This window comes from Saccopteryx bilineata, chromosome 2 (assembly GCF_036850765.1).
Source record: "Saccopteryx bilineata isolate mSacBil1 chromosome 2, mSacBil1_pri_phased_curated, whole genome shotgun sequence".
NCBI lineage: Eukaryota > Metazoa > Chordata > Mammalia > Chiroptera > Emballonuridae > Saccopteryx > Saccopteryx bilineata.
The window spans coordinates 33,859,938-33,878,707 of record NC_089491.1 but is presented as its reverse complement, the minus strand read 5'-3'; the positions used below and the strand labels follow the sequence as shown (position 1 = coordinate 33,878,707).

Genomic DNA, 18,770 nt, shown 5'->3' with positions numbered 1-18,770 from the left:
CTGTGGGACGTGGGCTGTCGCACAGCTGGAATTCTTCCAACTTTGTCAGTAGACTACTTAGCACCCTTCGTTGTCCTTTGCGGGCACTCCTGAGATCCCGCCTCCCCTGGCACCGCCATGCTGCACAGGCAGAGAGGAGAGGAGACTGCGAGCCTGGCTTGGTGTGGAGCCTCAGACATGTGTGTGAGGCCATGGGAAAGAAACTGTAGCTTCTGCTGGCTCCCATGATGCACTGCTGGTATCTTTATGATAGCACTTATTCCATCCTCCCTCCCATTACCCTTCACGGGGTCTGTCTCCCCAGCAAGACTGAGCCTCTCAAGGTCAGGAATATGTCTGCTGCATTGACCTCTATCTTACCCATCAGTTGGCAAAGGACTTGACACTCTCATTAGGCCTTTGTTTGTTGAGTGGACCTTGCTAAAAGGGCTAAGTTTGAAAAAACTTGTCTCAAAAACATTTTATATAAGGCAAAGGTGGTTCTCTACTTTTTTTTTTTTTTTTCCTTTAATGTATGTGTATTTTGTGACAGGTGTTAAAGGAGAAAAAGGATCCTGGGGTCTTCCAGGCTCAAAAGGAGAAAAGGGCGACCAGGGGCTCCAGGGACCACCAGGTATTTCACCCCTTGGGCTAGCTCTGGCCTTTGGTTTTTGTCCCTGAAAAATCCAACTGAGTCAGAGAGTAAGACCAATCACACAGCCACCCTGACCGCCAGCTCCACAGAGTTCTAGAGAGACCTAGGCATGGGTGACATATGTCCAAGATGGAGCACATGTCCAAGAGAGACCAGAAGTTCTCATTATTCATGCTTCATATGCAAAATGAGGCCTAAAGAGGGCCCAGGATGTGCCCAGGATCCCACATGTTTGGGATGGGGGTCCGGATCAGGACAGGTTTCTGCCTCCAGCCCCTGCGCCCACTCTGTTAGTTTACCCAATATGGACTCGCTTCCATTAGGAAATAGTTAACGATTGCCAACTTGGAGACTTTGATTTTTAAATTTCTGAGACTATGATTTTGAATTTTACAAAGTATTTCTTTTTCAGGCCCTCCAGTGGACCCCGCTTACCTGAGACATTTTCTGAGCAGCGTTCAGGTAAGTATTTCTCTTCTAAATTTGGGATTGTGTTGCCAAGTCCTTGGGCTTATGTCAGAGGCTGGTTTATCCTACTCTTACTAAATGTTCTTTGAACGTCCTCTGCTTCCAGGAGGAGAAGGGAAAAGGGGGCTCAAAGGAGAAAAGACAGGTTCTGTTGGTGACTTCTCTGTGTCAGGGCCTCCAGTCCATGCCTGGCTGTGAGAGGTGATTCCTCAACATCACCTTCGTTGTTGAGTGAGGCCCCCGCATGTGACTAGGCAGTTGGAGAGTCAAGGGTCAGCCATAGCACCACAGGCAGAAGCGGGACTGGCATGGCAGCCTCTTGTGGACTGATGAGGACCTTGGCCGAGGCCCATGGAGAAAAGGGAGCTAGCCACAGCCATATGCATTCATGTCACTTCCAAGTCACTATCTGTGGTGCCTGATTTATGTTAATGGTAGAAAAATCGTTAAACATGAAGAGATATTAATAACGAACACATGAGATAATGGAGGCAGAATGGTAGGTGAGGGAGATATTTTCAGAGTGGCTATTTGATTCTTTGGATATCTCATCAAAGAGGGAGCTGTTAGATAAGTGTGGTCTTTTTAGGCCGACAAGTTTTTCCAGGCCACATAAGAGGAAATTGAGTTATGCCTCTAACAACATTATGACAAGATCATTGACCCTCAGGGACCATAAGCAGGCTCTGGTCCCAAAGCGCACCATGGGGGTAGAGCCAATAAAGTCAGGGGAGTGGGTTCCACTTCTAGATCGGCTGCTAATCTGCTTTGAGTCCTTGGTAAGTCCTGTCCTCAGTCTAGGTTTTGGTTTCTTATCTGTGACCTGGAAAGGCTGGACCAGATGATCTCTAGGGGCTTTTCTGAGTTTGGGGCTCTCTGGGCTTCTCTCGAGTGTCATTCATCGTGATAACTGGGCTGCTGCTTGTTAGGTCATACACCACCCGAGCTGTGCCCAAGATCGAAGATAAAGATGACAAAGCTGGTATTGATTGACTTCTTACAAATGTCCTCATAAAAAGACGGGACAGATGTCCAGTGATTAATGGTGCTTTCTCATTTCTGTCCCTGTGCCCTTGCCTTGACAGGTCCAGGAAGGGGAGCCTGTCAGTGGTCTCCAGGGACCCCCAGGTGTTCCTGGCCTGCCTGGGCCACCTGGCTTTGGAAGACCCGGTTCTCCTGGGCCACCAGGACCCCCAGGGCCACCAGGACCTCCAGCTATCTTAGGAGCAGGTTAGTGCTGTGAATGGTGTCCTCAGTTATGCTGCTGTTGTGGTCAGGGTTACCACATCGGTAACCCTGGCATGTCAATGACATACTTGCTTGTTTGCTTGCCTTTTTCTACCTCTTTCTTTTTTTTTTATTTGTCAAATTGAGATAAGTCACATGCTGTAAAATTCACCCACTTAAAGTGTCCAATTCAGTTGTGCAGCCATAACCACTGCAGTTCTAGAGCACTTCCATCACCTCAACAATTGAACCCTGTACCAATCAGCAGACACTCGCTTTTCCTCCTCCCCTCAGACCCTGGCAACCAATACTCTACTCTCTGTATCTACAGACTTGCCAGCTCTGGACATACATATCAGTAGAATTGCATTTTGTAGCCTTTTGTGTTTGGCTTCTTTCCCTTAGCCCAATGTTTTCAAGGGTCATCACGTGGTAGTGCGTATCCGAACTTCATTCCGTTTTATGGCTGCTTAATATTCCATTGTAACCTTCTGTTTATCTGTTAATCAGCTGGTGGACATTTGAGTTGTTTCTACTCTTTGGCTGTTACGAATAATGCTGTGAACAGAAACAAGTTTCTGTGTGGCGTGTGTTTTCAGTTCTTCTGTGTATTTACCTAGGAGTGGGATTGCTGGCTCACACATGCTTAACTCTTTGAGGAAACTTATCAGACTGTTTTTGCAAAGTGGCCGCAACATTTAACACACCCATCAGCAGTGTACAAAAGTTTCAGTTTCTCCTCATCTTCATCAATATTTGTTATTACTATATCTTTTTTTTCTTTTAGCCATCCCAGTGTGTGTGAAGTGTGAAGTGGTAGCTCATTGTGGTTTTGATTTGCATTTCCCTAAAAACCAATGCTGTTGAATATCTTTTTCATGTGTGGGTGGAAACTTCTTGACAGCTTTGCCTATGCCTGGCCTTAAGGAACTTGAGGACAAGCACTGGTTCTAACTCTCTATGTAAAAATTCTTTCATCTGTTGGTACCTCCTTCCTCAAATGAAAAGTAAATGAAACAGAAGAAAATCTCCATTTACCAAGTGCCAGGCACTCTGGTAGTCACTCTGTTACATTAGTCTATTCAAATCTCACAAAGCCCTTCAAGGAAACTATCAGCATCCCCATTTTACAGATGAGGACAGTGAGATCCAGAGACATTTAGAAACCTTTCCAAGGTCACACAGCTAATAACTGGCACCAACAGGTTTAGGACCCAGATCAGTGTAGCTCTGAAGCCTGTGTTCTTCCCACTCTGCCCACGGTAGGAAATAATACTACCAGCAATAAAAGCATGGCTGCATCTTTGTTGGTTGTTTGGGTTGACGTGAGCCAGGCGTGGAAACACACTTGGGGAGATACCTGCAATGTCTGGGACACTGGAGAGAACTTTCCACGGGAGGTGACTTTGGAGCTGGGGCTTTGGCTTAGTCTTGGATCTTTTGGCTGCAAGTGACAGAAATTTAACTCAGACTAGATCAAGCAAAAGGGAAATGTAGTGGATACAAGGGAAGGGGTGAACAGCCCATGTGCGATAGGGGCAGACATGTAGCAGGAGCTCAGGCACAGCCAGAACCAGGGATGTAACCCCTGTGAGGCTTCTTGGCCACCTGTTATCTCAGCGACTCTGTGTGCTAGCTTCATGTTTCTTCACCACAGACCACATCCTCTGCATGGTGGGAAGTAAGGGTACTGACAACTTACAGCTTCTATCATCAGCAAGAATTCTGGGCCTTCCTTCTCAGTTTTAGTGTTAAAAGTCCTGGGATGGGGCGATTCCTGGGAAAGGACTTTGACTGGCCTGACTTAGACCAGTTGTCCAACCTTGGACCAGTTACCTGTGGCCAGAAGGTAGGGTCATATGAGAATATGACAGCTCCTTCTGGAACCAAATGGTTGTAGAGATAAAGGGGAAGATCCCAAGAGAAGGTGAAGATACTGACCCTACAAAGAAAGAAGGAGCTGGATGGATAGGTGCCCACTCAACCTGGAGGGGCGAGCAGGAATTACAGCAGGTGGGGGACACCACAGGGCTAGCACAGGACGCAGAGAACCTGTTGTCCGCAGTAGCCCTGCACTAGGTCCCCGGGACTCCCTGCTCAGTAGAACAACGACTGCCCCTCACCTACTGTACGGCAACTCCGAGTTTACGACACACTCTCATATTCATTATCCCACTTAATCTTCATAGCAGCCTTGGGCGGGAGATGGAATACATACTGCTATACAACTCATTTCGTGTATGAAGACACTGAAGCTCTGAGAGGTTGAGACTTGCTCAGGGTCACAGATACGAGTAAGGGACATGGCTGGGCTCCAAATCCGAGCCCTCTGCCCCTCTCCCCATGGGACATTCACCACCTGTGTGTGGATTGTCAGGTCCTATGTGGGGACAGCACACTTACTTGCAATAACTTGAAAAACCTGATACAGCAATTTTACTGGGACTTGTGAAAAACATCCGTAACACTGCAAGAGCCTTGCAGATGGGGGGCGGGGGTGGGGAGGATAGAGGATTATTAGAGAGGTAGAAGGACAGGAAAAGAATAGCTGTAATAATACTTCTTTATGCTCTCCTAAAGTCAGGGCCTTTTGTTGGGGAACTATAAACTCCTTGAGAATTCAGGGGTGATGTGCCTCTAGGAACTGTCCTACCACTAACATCATATAAAATTGTGTGCGTGCAAGTGCATTTTTCTAAGAAAGAGAGCAATAGCCTTTATCTGATTATTAAGGGCCCTGTGACTCCTCAACAGCTAAGAATCTCTGGCTAAATGCCATACAATTTGCAGAGCACATTCCTAGTTTATATTGCTCTCCTGTTCTCACCACAGCCCTGTGCAGAAGAAATGCCTGTTTACATTTCACAGATGAGGAAACCAGGATTCAGAGAGCTTGCTGTTTCCCCAAGAGCACACAGCAGAGAACTGAGATCCTGGGGACTGAGGCCCTGTCTCCTGCCCTGAGACCAGGGCTCCGGCCACCTCACTGCCTTGCCCTCCGCCTGCAGCCGGGTGCCTTCACCTCCTCTTTCTGAGTCTGTTTTCTCTGTTCAGTAGTTACCTGCTTGTCTCCTGGGTGAAGTAAGTTATAGGAGTCAGGACATTTTTGGATGTGAGTGACAGAAAACTCAACTCGAACAAACAGCAGCAACAAAGGGAATATATTCACTTATAAAACTGAAAAGTCCTGGGCGGGGCTTCATCCAGTGCTACGATCAAGAAGCCCAGCTCTTCCGCAAACCAGTCCACGTGTCTGAGTCCTGTGCTGGGTCTGGAGTGCCCAAGGTTCAGAGCGCACTGCAAGCAGGGTAGCACATGCTCCCTTAGGTGGCCATCTAACACCTGAGGCATTTTTCAGAGAGTGTGACTTTTCCTAACGTTGTTTTTCTGCTTCGTCTTAGCTGTGGCCCTACCAGGCCCGCCAGGCCCTCCAGGACAGCCAGGACTCCCTGCATCCAGAAACCTGGTCAGTAGAGTAACCAGTGTGTATTTTTCCTGTGCTTTTCACGGGTTTAGTCAGCACTTCAGCTGCAGTGTCAGGGGCTGGGACACCTTTATGTGGGAATCAGGCCTCCATGGCAGTAGCATTGGTGCAACCCCACAAACAGGATATTTATATCTCTTCGGATGGCTTGTTAAGTAAAAAGACACAGAATACAAAATCATTTATGATTTAAGTTGTACCTTTTTAATCCTTAATTCACTAAACTGTAGCTAGAACCAATCGTATTGTATCAAAAAACATAAGCACTGGGCCTGGTTGGGTAGCTTAGTTGTTTAGAACACTGTCCCAACATGTCAAGGTTGTGGGTTCAATCCTTAGTCAGGGTGCATGCAAGGATCAACCAGTGGCCTAACCAGGTGGTGGTGCAGTGGATAGAGCATCAAACTGAGATGCTGAGGACCCAGATTCAAAACCCTGAGTTCACTGTCTCGAGCGCGGGCTCATCTGGCTTGACTGCTGGCTCACCAGCTTGAGTGCAGGGTTGCCAGCTTGAGTGTGGGATCATAAGCATGAGCGCATGGTTGCTGGCTTGAGCCCAAAGGTCACTGACTTGAAGCCCAAGGTTGCTGGCTTGAAGCCCAAGATCACTGGCTTGAGCCCAAGGTTGCTGGCTTGAAGCCCAAGATCACTGACTTGAAGCCCAAGGTTGCTGGCTTGAAGCCCAAGATCACTGGCTTGAGCCCAAGGTTGCTGGCTTGAGCCCAAGGTTGCTGGCTTGAGCAAGGAGTCACTGACTCTGCTGTGGCCCCTCGGTCAAGGCACATATGAGAAAACAATCAATGAACAACCAAGGTGCTGCAATGAAGAATTGATGCTTTTCATCTCTCTTCCTTCCTGTCTGTCTGTCCCTATCTGACTCTGTCTCTGTCAAAAACAAACAAAAGAATCACCAATGAATGCATGAATGAGTGAAACAACAAACTGATCTCTATCTCTCTTTCTCTCTCTCAAATCAATAATAATAATAATAATAATAGGCACCAGAGTGTAAGCAATTATCACAACAGGCCCTGTGCTGGTAATTCTGCCTCCTCTGTTCTTCCCAAGGATGTCTCCCATACACTCAGTCCCTGCAGGTCACTGCTGCAGGCTAGAGCACCCAGAGGTTATTATGATGCATCAGCAGAGGGACAAATGCCTCACAAGGATGTCAGGCATCCTAAGAATGCTCTATGATCTTTGTGGGCTTTTAGTTGGGCAGTTGGGCTGCCAAATGAAAGAACAGTCCAGCAGATGATGGAGTGTTAATATTTCGTGCCTTTGGGGGATTTCTAAGCCATTTTGAGACACACAGTCATTATCTTCAAGGCTAGGTGAAAATTAATTTTTTATAATCCTTCTCAGTTAAAATGAAAAATGAAAGCTCTCTTGGCTGATATTTCTTGGAGACTTGGTGCTTGTTGAGAGACTTTTTTTTTTTTTTTACAGCTTTTATGTCTGCTCCTGGATATGCCAAGATGTCCATCTAATCTTTGGCAGCTTTTTTAGACAGAAATGACAGACCCTCATTTTCTGTCGCGTATTTAATATTGGAACTACCCGATGAGGCAAAAAATGATTCGAGACCTAAGTAGCATTGTTCACTTGCTTCATTTCTTATTCTAAATGAAAACAAGTTCGAAATTCTTAGAGGAGCAGCCTGAGATAATACACTGAACAACGTCAATGCCCCTGTGTAGCTCACAAAAACGCAAGCGACGAAACTTGCCAATCATTTTGCTAATACCAGCACCCAACAAAGACAACTCTATCTGCAGTTTTTAAATGTCTGTATGCTCACAAAATATTATCTTCTTGTTTTAACACAGCTATTATAATTTAGTATTGTGTTCCAAAATAATTCATGTTTTTGTTTTTGTTTTATCAAAAAAGATTGTCCTGACCCTTGTCAGGTAGCTCAGTTGGTTTAGGGCATTATTCAGTATGCCAAGGTTGCAGGTTCAATCCCCAGTCCGGGCACATGTAAGAATCAACCAACGAATGCATGAATAAGTGGAACAACAAATTGATCTCTCTCCCTCTCCTTCCTTTCTCTCTAAAATCAATACTACTACTACTACTACTAATAATAATAATAATAATTAAAGATTGTTTTTGATAACAAAAGATTGTCCTAATGAAGTGATATATCACTATATGGCACAGTAAGCCTTTTCATTGACTATGATGGGGATGGTATTGAACTTGACAAAGAGTCTAGTTTTTCAGGTGTGCCCCCCAGTTCTCATGGTAACTGCAGTGTTTGGAATTTTAAATTACCCGACAGGTCACAGCCTTTAGCAACATGGATGACATGCTGCAGAAAGCACATTTGGTGATTGAAGGGACGTTCATCTACCTGAGGGACAGCACTGAGTTTTTCATTCGTGTGAGAGATGGTTGGAAAAAATTACAGGTAATTCTTAAACGTTCCTTAACAAACTGCCTCCAGACACCCTTGAGAAATAATAATCTAGTCCTGCCAATGCTATCTTTCTGTTTTGAAAAGAGGTGAACAGTTTCTAGTTGTTTCATTTTCAATGCACGGTTTTTTTCTTAAAGCTGGGAGAACTGATTCCCATTCCTGCCGACAGTCCTCCACCTCCTGCGCTTTCCAGCAACGTGAGTGGTTTTCCTGCCTTGCATCGCACTCCTCCTTTCCTCAGCACTGACTGAGTCCCCCTTGGCACCCAGCATCGAGCTCTCCAAACTCTGCAGAGCCGGCTCTGCATGGTTCAGTATCTGGTGGAAGCCCAGCAGTGACCAGACAGAATGTCCTCACTACAGAATGGAGAGAAAACTATACCCCGAGGCTGGAGAGCTGTTCCTAAGTTGTAACTGAATCCTCTTGGACAAGGAGCTTGCCCTCTGTTGGCCTCAGTTTATTCGTCTGTGTTATCATGGTTGGCATAAGCAATCTAAAAGAACCCTTTAATATTTGGCACTCATTGGCAACTTACACTGTCTGTTTCTTAAGCCTACAGCAACACATTGAGCAGGTACTATCACCTTCATTTTGCAGATGAGAAAACAGGCTCTGAAGGGTGACGCCCCGTTAAGTGAATGAGTCGACTATAAAACCTGGGTCTTCTGCTTCCCTGGTTTGATGTTATTTCTAAAAGATTTGAGAATATTTCCTGTTTCTAAGAATTGTATTTTTATTCACACATGTTACTTTTCCCAGTGAAGAGTGGCGCAAAAGACCATGACAAACTATTTAAAGTATCTTCTCAAGAAACATTGCACTTGCACCTAAATATACCCTGAAGAGCAGATTGAATGAAATGAAATATTCAGACCTGTTTGTTTTCCTTTTTTACACAATAGCCACATCCACTTCAGCCTCCAGTGATGTCTGTTTCAAGTGCCAATTATGAGAGACCTGCAGTAAGTACAAGTCCTACACTTACCTGCAAATGCTGAGTGTGTATCTACTATGTGCCGGGTCCCATACTGGGCACAAGGGCCTACCCTCACGATGTATGTAGACTAGAAAGAGAGGCAGACAAAAAATAGGAAATTAACAATGCAGGGTGGTAAGTCGTTTGGGTGAGGCAAACACAGGAGGCTGGGAGTGCAAGGTCAAAGTCTGTCTTCTTTAGGGGAGGTGGCCTCTAAACTAAGACCTTAAAAGGCAATTGAGAGCAGGAGAAAGCCAGGTGGAAGCAAGAGGGGGGAATTCCAGGCACAGGGTGTGTGGAACAGAGGGAGGCAAGGGGGAGTGCTGTACATTTCTGTATTGTGAGTATTTCCGTCTGGCTAAAGGAGTAACATTCAAGGCAGAAGGGAGATGTTCAGTCTGCAAAGAGTGTGGACTAGTCATCAAGGGCCTGTAAGCCATACTCAGGACTTCAGCCTTCTCCAGTGGGTAGTGAGGAGCAATGAAGGACCTTAAGCAAGAAAAAGGCATTATTATAAGATAGGCATTTCAGAAATTACCTTGAGTACAGTATACAAATGGATTGGAGGAGACAGGACCAGTAGATGGCAAAAGACCAGTTAGGCAACTACTGTACAATCTAGACTGTGAACACAGCAGTGAACATGTGAAAAGAGGGCAGACTGGAGACCTGAGGGACAGCTCTGGCTATTGACTGGATGTGGAGAGGTGTAGATGAGGGAGCTCAAGAATGATGTCCAGGTTTCTTCTTGAGTAACTGAGTGATGGTAGTTTCCTTTCCAGAGCCATTTGCAGGAAGTACAACTCTTGTCCCTGCTATTAGTCTGCTCCACTATCTCTACAGACCACCTTGTGCTAAGGTCTTTCTTCTTGCCTCCCCTCCACTCCCACCGCTAATGCACAGACATGGGTTATATCTACAAAGCTTACACACAACTTTGGGTTGCCATGGCACTGATCTTGGCCCAACTCAATCCGATCTTACAGCTGCAGAGCCCAGTACTACTTGACTCAATTCAGAGTCTTGAATGAGATAGTCTCTATGGGTCATCTTGGGTCAATAACCTACTCCCAGACAAATCAAAAGCAGCCAAGATTGCATAGCCTAAGACCACTCTTTTTTTTTTTTTTTTTTTGGTATTTTTCTGAAGCTGGAAACGGGGAGGCAGTCAGACAGACTCCCACATATGCCCGACCGGGATCCACCCGGCATGCCCACCAGGGGGCGATGCTCTGCCCATCTGGGGTGTTTCTCTGTTGCAACCAGAGCCACTCTAGCACCTGAGGCAGAGGCCATAGAGCCATCCTCAGCGCCCGGGCCAACTTTGCTCCAATGGAGCCTTGGCTGCGGAAGGGGAAGAGAGAGACAGAGAGGAAGGAGAGGGGGAGGGGTGGAGAAGCAGATGGACACTTCTCCTGTGTGCCCTGGCTGGGAATCAAACCCAGGACTCCCGCACGCCAGGCCAACACTCTACCACTGAGCCAACCAGCCAGGGCACTAAGACCACTCTTTTTAACAAGTGTTGTGGGGGCACTGTAGCAAAGAACAAGGCATGGCTTGGCAGACACCAGAGGAACATGTCCTATAGTGCTGTCATTAACCACGCAGGAGCTGATGTGGGGCTAGTGAGTCTGAGGCACCTGTGGGATATCTGAGTGGGGACTTCCAGGAGGGAATAAGATATGAGGGTCTGAAACCCCACAGTGGGTCTGTTCTGGAGATATAGGCTTAGAGTCTTCAGCCTAACCATGGCAATGATGATGGGTGATAGGATTCCCTAAAAAGAATCTGTAGAGTGAGAAGGGATTGGACCAGGAGGAGCCCCACCACCATAAAAGGGAGCTGATGAAGAAATATGACAAGGAGAAGGAAACCGGGATGCGATAACCAGAGAGGAAGAAAGAATGCCGAACAAGGTAGACTCCAACAGTGTTACATTGCTGCCATGAGGTTCACTGAAAGAACTAAAAGGTGCCCTTCAAATTTAGATACCAGAAGAAAACGTTTTCTGGTTTGCTGAGGAGTAAGTGGGAGGTGAAATGAGGAAAGAGAGAAGCAAGTATATGTAGCCCTTAAAAAGGGTTAGCTGTGAAGGGGAGAAGTTAGCTAAAGGAATTTTAAAATAATATTTTATAAATTCTAAAGTAATTTACTGTATTAAGTTGAGACAATCAATACAAAGACTGAAGAAGAAAACAATAAATCACCTATAACTTTACCAAAACTACAACCATCCACAAAATCACCATTTTAACATTCTGATTATTGTAACATTCTTGTGCTCATTATAAAAAACGTTCTAGCAATTAGAGAAATACAAACATGAGTGCACAAAAGACCCAGATCCCACCATTTAGAAACAGCCATCATCCCAGACATTTGTCTGCCTATCTCCTTAACTGAGAGGTGGAAGTGGGTGGCATTAGAGGCATGGAAGGGAAGCCCTGAACCACTGCACCATTCCTAAGTGTCCCCGGCAGCGGGGAAGCCAAATGCCATCCAGGCTTCTTGTGGCTGCCCTTTGGTGCAGGCACTCGAAGGACACTGGTTGGAGGGTGATGAGATCAGAGGGCCTCTTCCCTTGGGTTCCACAGTCTGCAGATACATGAGAGAGGGGGATGACAAGGGTAGGGGCAGTATAACCAGGTAGCAAGGGCTTCGGAGGACCAGGGCTTATATGTGGGGCTGGAAGCCTGGTGGCCTAGAAGTAGTCATGGTAAGCCAGCATCATGCCGAGGCCCCTCCCCATCCTAAAGGCTGGGGATGCTGGAGCATAAAGCGCTGCTACATGGAGCATGCATGGAAAACCTCATTTCTGGCCCTAGCCGGTTGGCTCAGCGGTAGAGCGTTGGCCTGGCATGCGGGGGACCCGGGTTCGATTCCCAGCCAGGGCACATAGGAGAAGCGCCCATTTGCTTCTCCACCCCTCCCCCCTCCCCCCTCCTTCCTCTCTGTCTCTCTCTTCCCCTCCCGCAGCCAAGGCTCCATTGGAGCAAAGATGGCCCGGGCGCTGGGGATGGCTCCTTGGCCTCTGCCCCAGGTGCTAGAGTGGCTCTGGTCGCAACAAAGCAATGCCCCCGAGGGGCAGAGCATCGCCCCCTGGTGGGCAGAGCATCGCCCCTGGTGGGCATGCCCGGTGGATCCCGGTCGGGCGCATGCGGGAGTCTGTCTGACTGTCTCTCCCCATTTCCAGCTTCACAAAAGAGAGAGAGAGAAAAAAAGAAAACCTCATTTCAGTGGGGGTAGGGGTAGACTTCTACTTAGCATGGTGATAGAGGCAAAACCAGGGAGAGAGAAAATAAAAATAGAAATTGGGGAAGTAGCTGGCTTGGAGTCCATCCTTTCTGAAATGAGGAAGGAAAGTGGTGTTGAAATGGAAGGAAATGTGCAAAGAAGTGCAAGGTGCGTGAGGCAGTCTGGACACTAGCTCAGGGCTGTGTGGGCCACTGGCCGCACACTGGCTAAGCAGAAGAATGCCAACATGGCGACCCTTGGGCCTGGGGACATTTGGACCTGAGAGGCAAAGCAGAAATAGGGCCTGACCGCATGAGGCTCATTTCATGTCCTTTGGTTTAAGATCTTTTAAGGTGTTTTTCTTTTCTGGAGATTTGGGCCCGGCTTCTGCACCAGCCCTCCCAGCCCTATGCTGATGATGTAAAAGTTGTTTCTAAGATGTAGGAGGGAGATGATGACTCTTTGATTGTGGGTGTATTGCAGAGGGTACAGCAGCCAAGGCTGGGAGAGAAGGTTGGGTTTGGGGAGCAAAAGTCTGGGAGAAAACAGACCATACAATGGCTTTTATTTTGGCTGCTGACCACAGTGGCAGAGATGTGAGGCTAGAATTCCTACTGTATGACCCCATGTTTCCAAAAGGATGTGTCCCAGCAGTCTTAGTAATAACTGTCACGACCTTCTCCTTTCAATGCCTCTTCTCTCCGGCCCCTTGGGGACAGCCCCAGGCCTACTCGAGAGGTGGAAGAAAGGGCAGGAGGCAGATAGGTTGGTGTAGTTCTGGGATCCAGGACCACAGCTGGCTTAAAAGCCTCCTGGAAACTGAATTAGACCCAAGAGTCTCCACCAAGTGGTAGGCAGGGCGGATTCAGATCTCTGAAGTGCTTTATCCTGTATCCTTTTTCTCACCAATGGGAGAATTTCCCACCGTTTTGAGCTGTTCAGAGAGCTGACACAGGCTGCTTTGGGAGACCTGAGCTCTTCTTCACTGCAGACGGCAAGCTGAGACTGAAATTCCATTGGCAGATAGAGATAGAATAAGAAGACACCCTCGGGTGTGCCTTCCATTCTAAGATGTCGGGGATCTTGTTAGGAATAGGAGATGGTTATGAGACTCGGGGTTTGCCTTTAACTCTTTATTATTTTTTATTATTATTATTTTTTGCCTTTAACTCTTTAACTGCACTGTCTTCTCTCATGTTTTTCAGCTGCACCTGGCTGCTCTGAACATGCCATTCTCTGGGGACATTCGAGCTGATTTTCAGTGCTTCCAGCAAGCCAGGGCTGCGGGACTGTTGTCCACTTACCGAGCATTCCTGTCCTCCCATTTGCAAGATCTTTCCACGGTTGTGAGGAAAGCAGAGAGATACAGCCTTCCAATAGTGAACCTCAAGGTAAAAATAAATATGGTCCCATTGCCTCCCGGGTGCACTATTCTCCACAGGTATTGGAGGCAATGGCCACTTTCTGACTTCATCAGAAGTGTGCTGGTTCGAGGCCGAGCCTGCTCCTGATTGTCTCTGTGACTTCGGGTGGTCGTTTTCCTTCTCGGGAACTCAGTTTTCTAATTTGTACAGTAGTCCTTTCTGCTCAGATGGTGTGACTCATGGAGCAGACAGGAGGAAGGAATGATAACCTCTTTCATTTACATAGCTTTTTTTTTAATGTTTACAAAGTACTTTACATTCATTATCTTAATAGATACTTCCAATAAAAATGGGAGTTATTCGTTTGTCAGATGAGGAAACCAAGGCTCAGAAGGAGAAAGAAGTTTGCTCAGAGTCACTACAATCTAGTGTTAGTTTCCTTGATCCCCACATCTGGGGCTCTTGGTTCCCCCTCAGGAGACCGTCTGTAGGGCATCAGCTAAGTGGCATCAGAAAACAGCTGGTAAGCACTGGCCCCAGAGCAGAACGCTTTGTCCTGCACCCTGCTTTGGTGTCCTTGGCACATCTAAGCTGCCAAAGCCTGAAAGGTATTTCTCTGCCCTCACGGGGGGCCAGGCAGGACCTCATAGGACCCCTCAGTGGTATAATTATACCAGGGAGGCAGCCAACACCTTCAAAGCTACAGAGGGACACTGCTGTCCCTGCGCACACACGTCCTGGGTCCCGGCCTCCCACCAGATCTCAAAGGTCCTTTGAGACCCTCGGGTTTGTGGGACCCCAGTACTCCAGTTTGGAACCTTGAGGCTGGCGTGTTCCATCCTGACCCTACACCCAGCACTTTGCATCTCTGCCCAAGGTTTTTCCTACTACATTCAGCCATTCAGATTATCTGCATGATTGGAATACAAATAATGAAGGAAATGGGGCTCCTTCAGAAAAAATTTCTCTTCATATCACCCATAATGTGGAATGGCACAAATTTAAGGCTCAATGTATACATATAAAAATTTTAAAACAACAATAATAAAAACGAAGACAGGAAACACTTTCATGGGAATGAGACTTTGTATACATGTCATAAGAAAAATGGCCTCAAGAAATAAGACAGTAAAACCGAAAGGGTTCAAGAGTGGATTATAAAGTCAAACCACAAACATTTCCTGAGTTCCCACTCTGTCCAGACTCTATGATTGGGGTTGGTGGCTTCGGTGTGAGGTGACATCTGGCCTTAAAGAATGAGTAAATAGCCAGTCCATTTGCAGGCTGAGGGTACAATGATTCTCATGTGGCATTTTTTTTTTTTTTTTTTTTGTCTCCATAGGGCCAAGTACTTTTCAATAATTGGGACTCAATTTTTTCTGGCCATGGAGGTCAGTTCAGTACACATGTTCCAATATACTCCTTTGATGGCCGAGACGTGATGACAGATCCTTCTTGGTAAGTAGGGGTGGAAGTCTCAAAGTATATGGTATGATGGACAGTTTTAGGAGACATTCTAATCATGGCACGCTTTTGTCTGCTGCCCCTCTGGGTAGTTGCCAGCGTAAAGCCTCAGAGAGGCAGCTGAGGGCATGGAAAGAGCCTTGGTTTGGGACCAGGAGACCTGGGTCCAGGACCTTAATATGGGACCTTCAACAAGGCACTTCTGCTCTCTGAGCCTCAGCTGTCTCACTTGTCAAATGGGCAAGGTAATATCTATCCCACGGAATCATTGTGAAAATAAGGTGATAAGCGTGAGAACATCTAGAATGCAGTAGGCACTTAATAAGTGGTAAGTAATGTTACTCTTGGTGACCCTTTAACCCTGTACTGTGAGCTGCTCTCCAGTCCTTGGAAAACTGTGTATGCTATTAAGAACAGAACAACTCAGCAAACCTTTTCTCAGCATCTACTGTATGCCATGCCTGATGCCGGGCCTGGAAGGCACAGTAATAAACCTATGCAGCCCCTACCCTGAAAGGGCTCACAGCCCACAGGCGAAGACGGACACAGACCAGCTGTGAGTCTAGAGCAGTGGTAGTCAACCTGGTCCCTACCGCCCACTTGTGGGAGTTCCAGCTTTCATGGTGGGTGGTAGTGGAGCAACCAAAGTATAAATAAAAAGATAGATTTAACTATAGTAAGTTGTTTTATAAAGATTTATTCTGCCAAACTTAGCAAAAATCCTACATAAAGTACTTGGTAAGTAATTATTATTATATGCTTTAACTGCTTTATCAATTTTATAAAGTAAAGTTACTTCCCTACTTTATAAATCACCATTACTGTGGAACCGGTGGGCGGTTAGAAAATTTTACTAGTAACAGAGATACAAAAGTGGGCGGTAGGTATAAAAAGGTTGACTACCCTGGTCTAGACAGAACTTTGTCATCGGAAAATAGAGAAGCAGATAAGATGATAGGAGCAAAGAAAAAATATTGCCATTACTTGGGGGTGAGAATCAGGAAGGCTTCCTGTAAGTGGAAGCATTTAATGGACTTGGAGAGATGAGAAAGAATCACTGGTGTGAAAATGAAAGAGGCTGCTCTGGACCGAGGGAACTGAAGAGCAAAGGTTCACGGGGCACCGAGTATGATCTGAGAACAAGTGTGAGCTGGACGTGGTTGGAGCGTAGAGTGCGCAGCTAACCGGGAGAGCATGAGGACGAAGAGACAATGTGGGGTCACACCATGGAGGGTTCAGGGATTAGACATGATTCATTAGCCTCATGCCCATTTGTTCACTGAGATATGCCACGAAGAAAAAAAAACTAACACGACAAAATCACTTTTCAGGCCCCAGAAGGTTGTCTGGCACGGCTCCAGCACCCACGGAGTGCGTGTTGTGGATAAGTACTGTGAAGCGTGGCGCACCACCGACATGGCCGTCACAGGACTGGCCTCCCCACTGAGCACCGGGAAGATTCTGGACCAGAAGGCGTATAGCTGCGCTAGTAGGCTAATTGTTCTCTGTATCGAAAACAGTTTCATGACAGACGCTAGGAAGTAATGACCTTCCCATGATCCTTGAGAGTTTCCCAGTCTTTCTTTATGTGAAGAGTTGACACTGAAATCTAAAATGTTTGAATGTTGTAAATATTAGTGTTTTTTTTTATCACACATTCATCACAACAGCAACCAAAGAAAACATACCTCAATACACCCAAAACTGAAGACATCGAGGACTCAGATAAAAAAACAAACATCTGATCCATCTATTGGTGCTAGATTCTGCAGGAAACCCCAGGCAGTGTGAACACATCCCAACATGGTTAAGGGCAAGTTGAAAACAAAGGCCTTGGCATTCTGCCGACTGCATCCTTCAGAAAGTCATTTCCTCCTTTTAACCATTGTTGTTGAGTGTAAGATGTCCTTCATGTGTTCTTACAAAGTCAGTGTTTAGAAATGTTACCCCTTGTTTAAGTTATGTGCAGACCAAATGCTATATTCTTTAATATACATTCATCATTTGCAACTGCTGTTCCTACAGCGATATGGAACTGCTCAAACGATCTTATTTGTAGTTTCTGATACTATCAGACTTTAATGTTTCTTTTCCCCTAAAATATTGTCATCATGGTTAAGGAGTTTTATATTTTTGCTACAATCATCTTCTGGTATGGCATCTGTTTATATTACTCTGACTTGCTGGAAAAGTTTAAACTTCATGTTATCTGAAACTAGAAAAGAAATAACACATAATTACTACCTTTGCCTTGGTGGCCCTGCCCCCCACCCCCACCCATTTGGCAACTTTTGAGTTATAACTGCGATTGAACAAACATGTTCATGAGGATGGATTTCCCGAGATACCTATATCTTCATGCTGTATACTTTGATTGTTTTCCATGTAAGTGACATAAAAATATCTTTTCCAGGCACTTTCTCTTATTTGACTTTTTTCCCTCGTGTTCCTTTATTCTGCACTACTGATGTGGAAGTGGCCTTGGGGTAGGTTTACAGACCTTGTCACTGGCACTTGTGTAGTCCTTGGGAGATGATCAGAAAACAGGAAGATTTTCCCATCATGCTCATCTGCTCCTGCTTGTTCTCTCCCACTTGGTGGAGGCAGAAGGACCCCAGCATGGGAAACAGGATGAACTGTGACTGTTTCAACACATGACTTTAGACAAGCCTGCATTTTTTTCTCTCAAGAAAGTTGGGATAAAATAAGCACATTAGTTCCTAGTTATTATGTATCAGACTTATTATAAACCCCATTTACATTTCCTCATCAAGATATAGGTATTTCTATCTCTACTTTAGAAACAAACAAAAAATTTTGAAGGTCAGAAAGTCATTTGGTCCGAGTCACACAGCTGGTGAGTAATGCGGTTGGTTTTAGACTCAGGGCCTGTCTCATTGTAATGCCTGGGACCGTCTCAAGGAACCACTGCTTATCCCCTTCCTCCTGCCCTGAGTCTGTGACTCCCTGCCTCTCAGCTGGACCCTGCAGGAGAAACAGGATCACCAGGCAAAAGGCATGCCGGGATATTTCCTCCCGTTCAGCTGGGCTGGTTCAGACACTTGGCACAGTGGATCCAGATGAGTAGTCCTCGAGGTAGGAAGGAAATTGACCCTCTCCCCCCCCCCCAAAAAAAAGAAATCCAGAACCTCCACTTACAGACTTCCTAATTGGAAGAGTGATGAGACTCTCTAACGAGTCATGGAGTGAAGGCAGTGGTAGGTTGGAAAGCCCCAGAGGTGGGCTGTTGAGGACCAGGGAGTGACTGAGAGGTTGGGGGGCAGGGGTGTCTGGCACGGACAGAAACTGTGGAGGGAGGGGAGTGTGAGGCTCCTGAGGCCATGAAGTGAAGATGCCACCCATTTTGGTCAGAACCGGCCATGGCCCTGGGTTCTAGAGGGGCAGGGTGCGTGGGGATTCTGGGAGAACCAAAAGGAGGAGAGACCCCTTTTGCTTACCCCGGGAAGTGGTGTTGAGGTTCATGTCCTGACTTC

At 46.3% G+C, this 18,770-nt stretch overlaps 1 protein-coding gene across 1 annotated transcript in view; it reads left to right on the top strand.

Annotated features, from left to right (window-relative positions):
• The window catches only part of COL15A1 (collagen type XV alpha 1 chain), a 104,910-nt gene extending 87,224 nt beyond the window's left edge, over positions 1-17,686 (top strand). Inside the window, exons 31-40 of the mRNA XM_066256660.1 lie at positions 533-613; positions 1,047-1,096; positions 2,188-2,332; positions 5,731-5,795; positions 8,101-8,229; positions 8,376-8,435; positions 9,141-9,200; positions 13,654-13,839; positions 15,155-15,270; positions 16,608-17,686. Of these exons, the coding sequence (XP_066112757.1) occupies positions 533-613; positions 1,047-1,096; positions 2,188-2,332; positions 5,731-5,795; positions 8,101-8,229; positions 8,376-8,435; positions 9,141-9,200; positions 13,654-13,839; positions 15,155-15,270; positions 16,608-16,821 (1,106 nt within the window). The 3' untranslated portion in view covers positions 16,822-17,686. The remainder of the gene's footprint in view (positions 1-532; positions 614-1,046; positions 1,097-2,187; positions 2,333-5,730; positions 5,796-8,100; positions 8,230-8,375; positions 8,436-9,140; positions 9,201-13,653; positions 13,840-15,154; positions 15,271-16,607) is intronic.
• Positions 17,687-18,770: the final 1,084 nt, after the last annotated feature.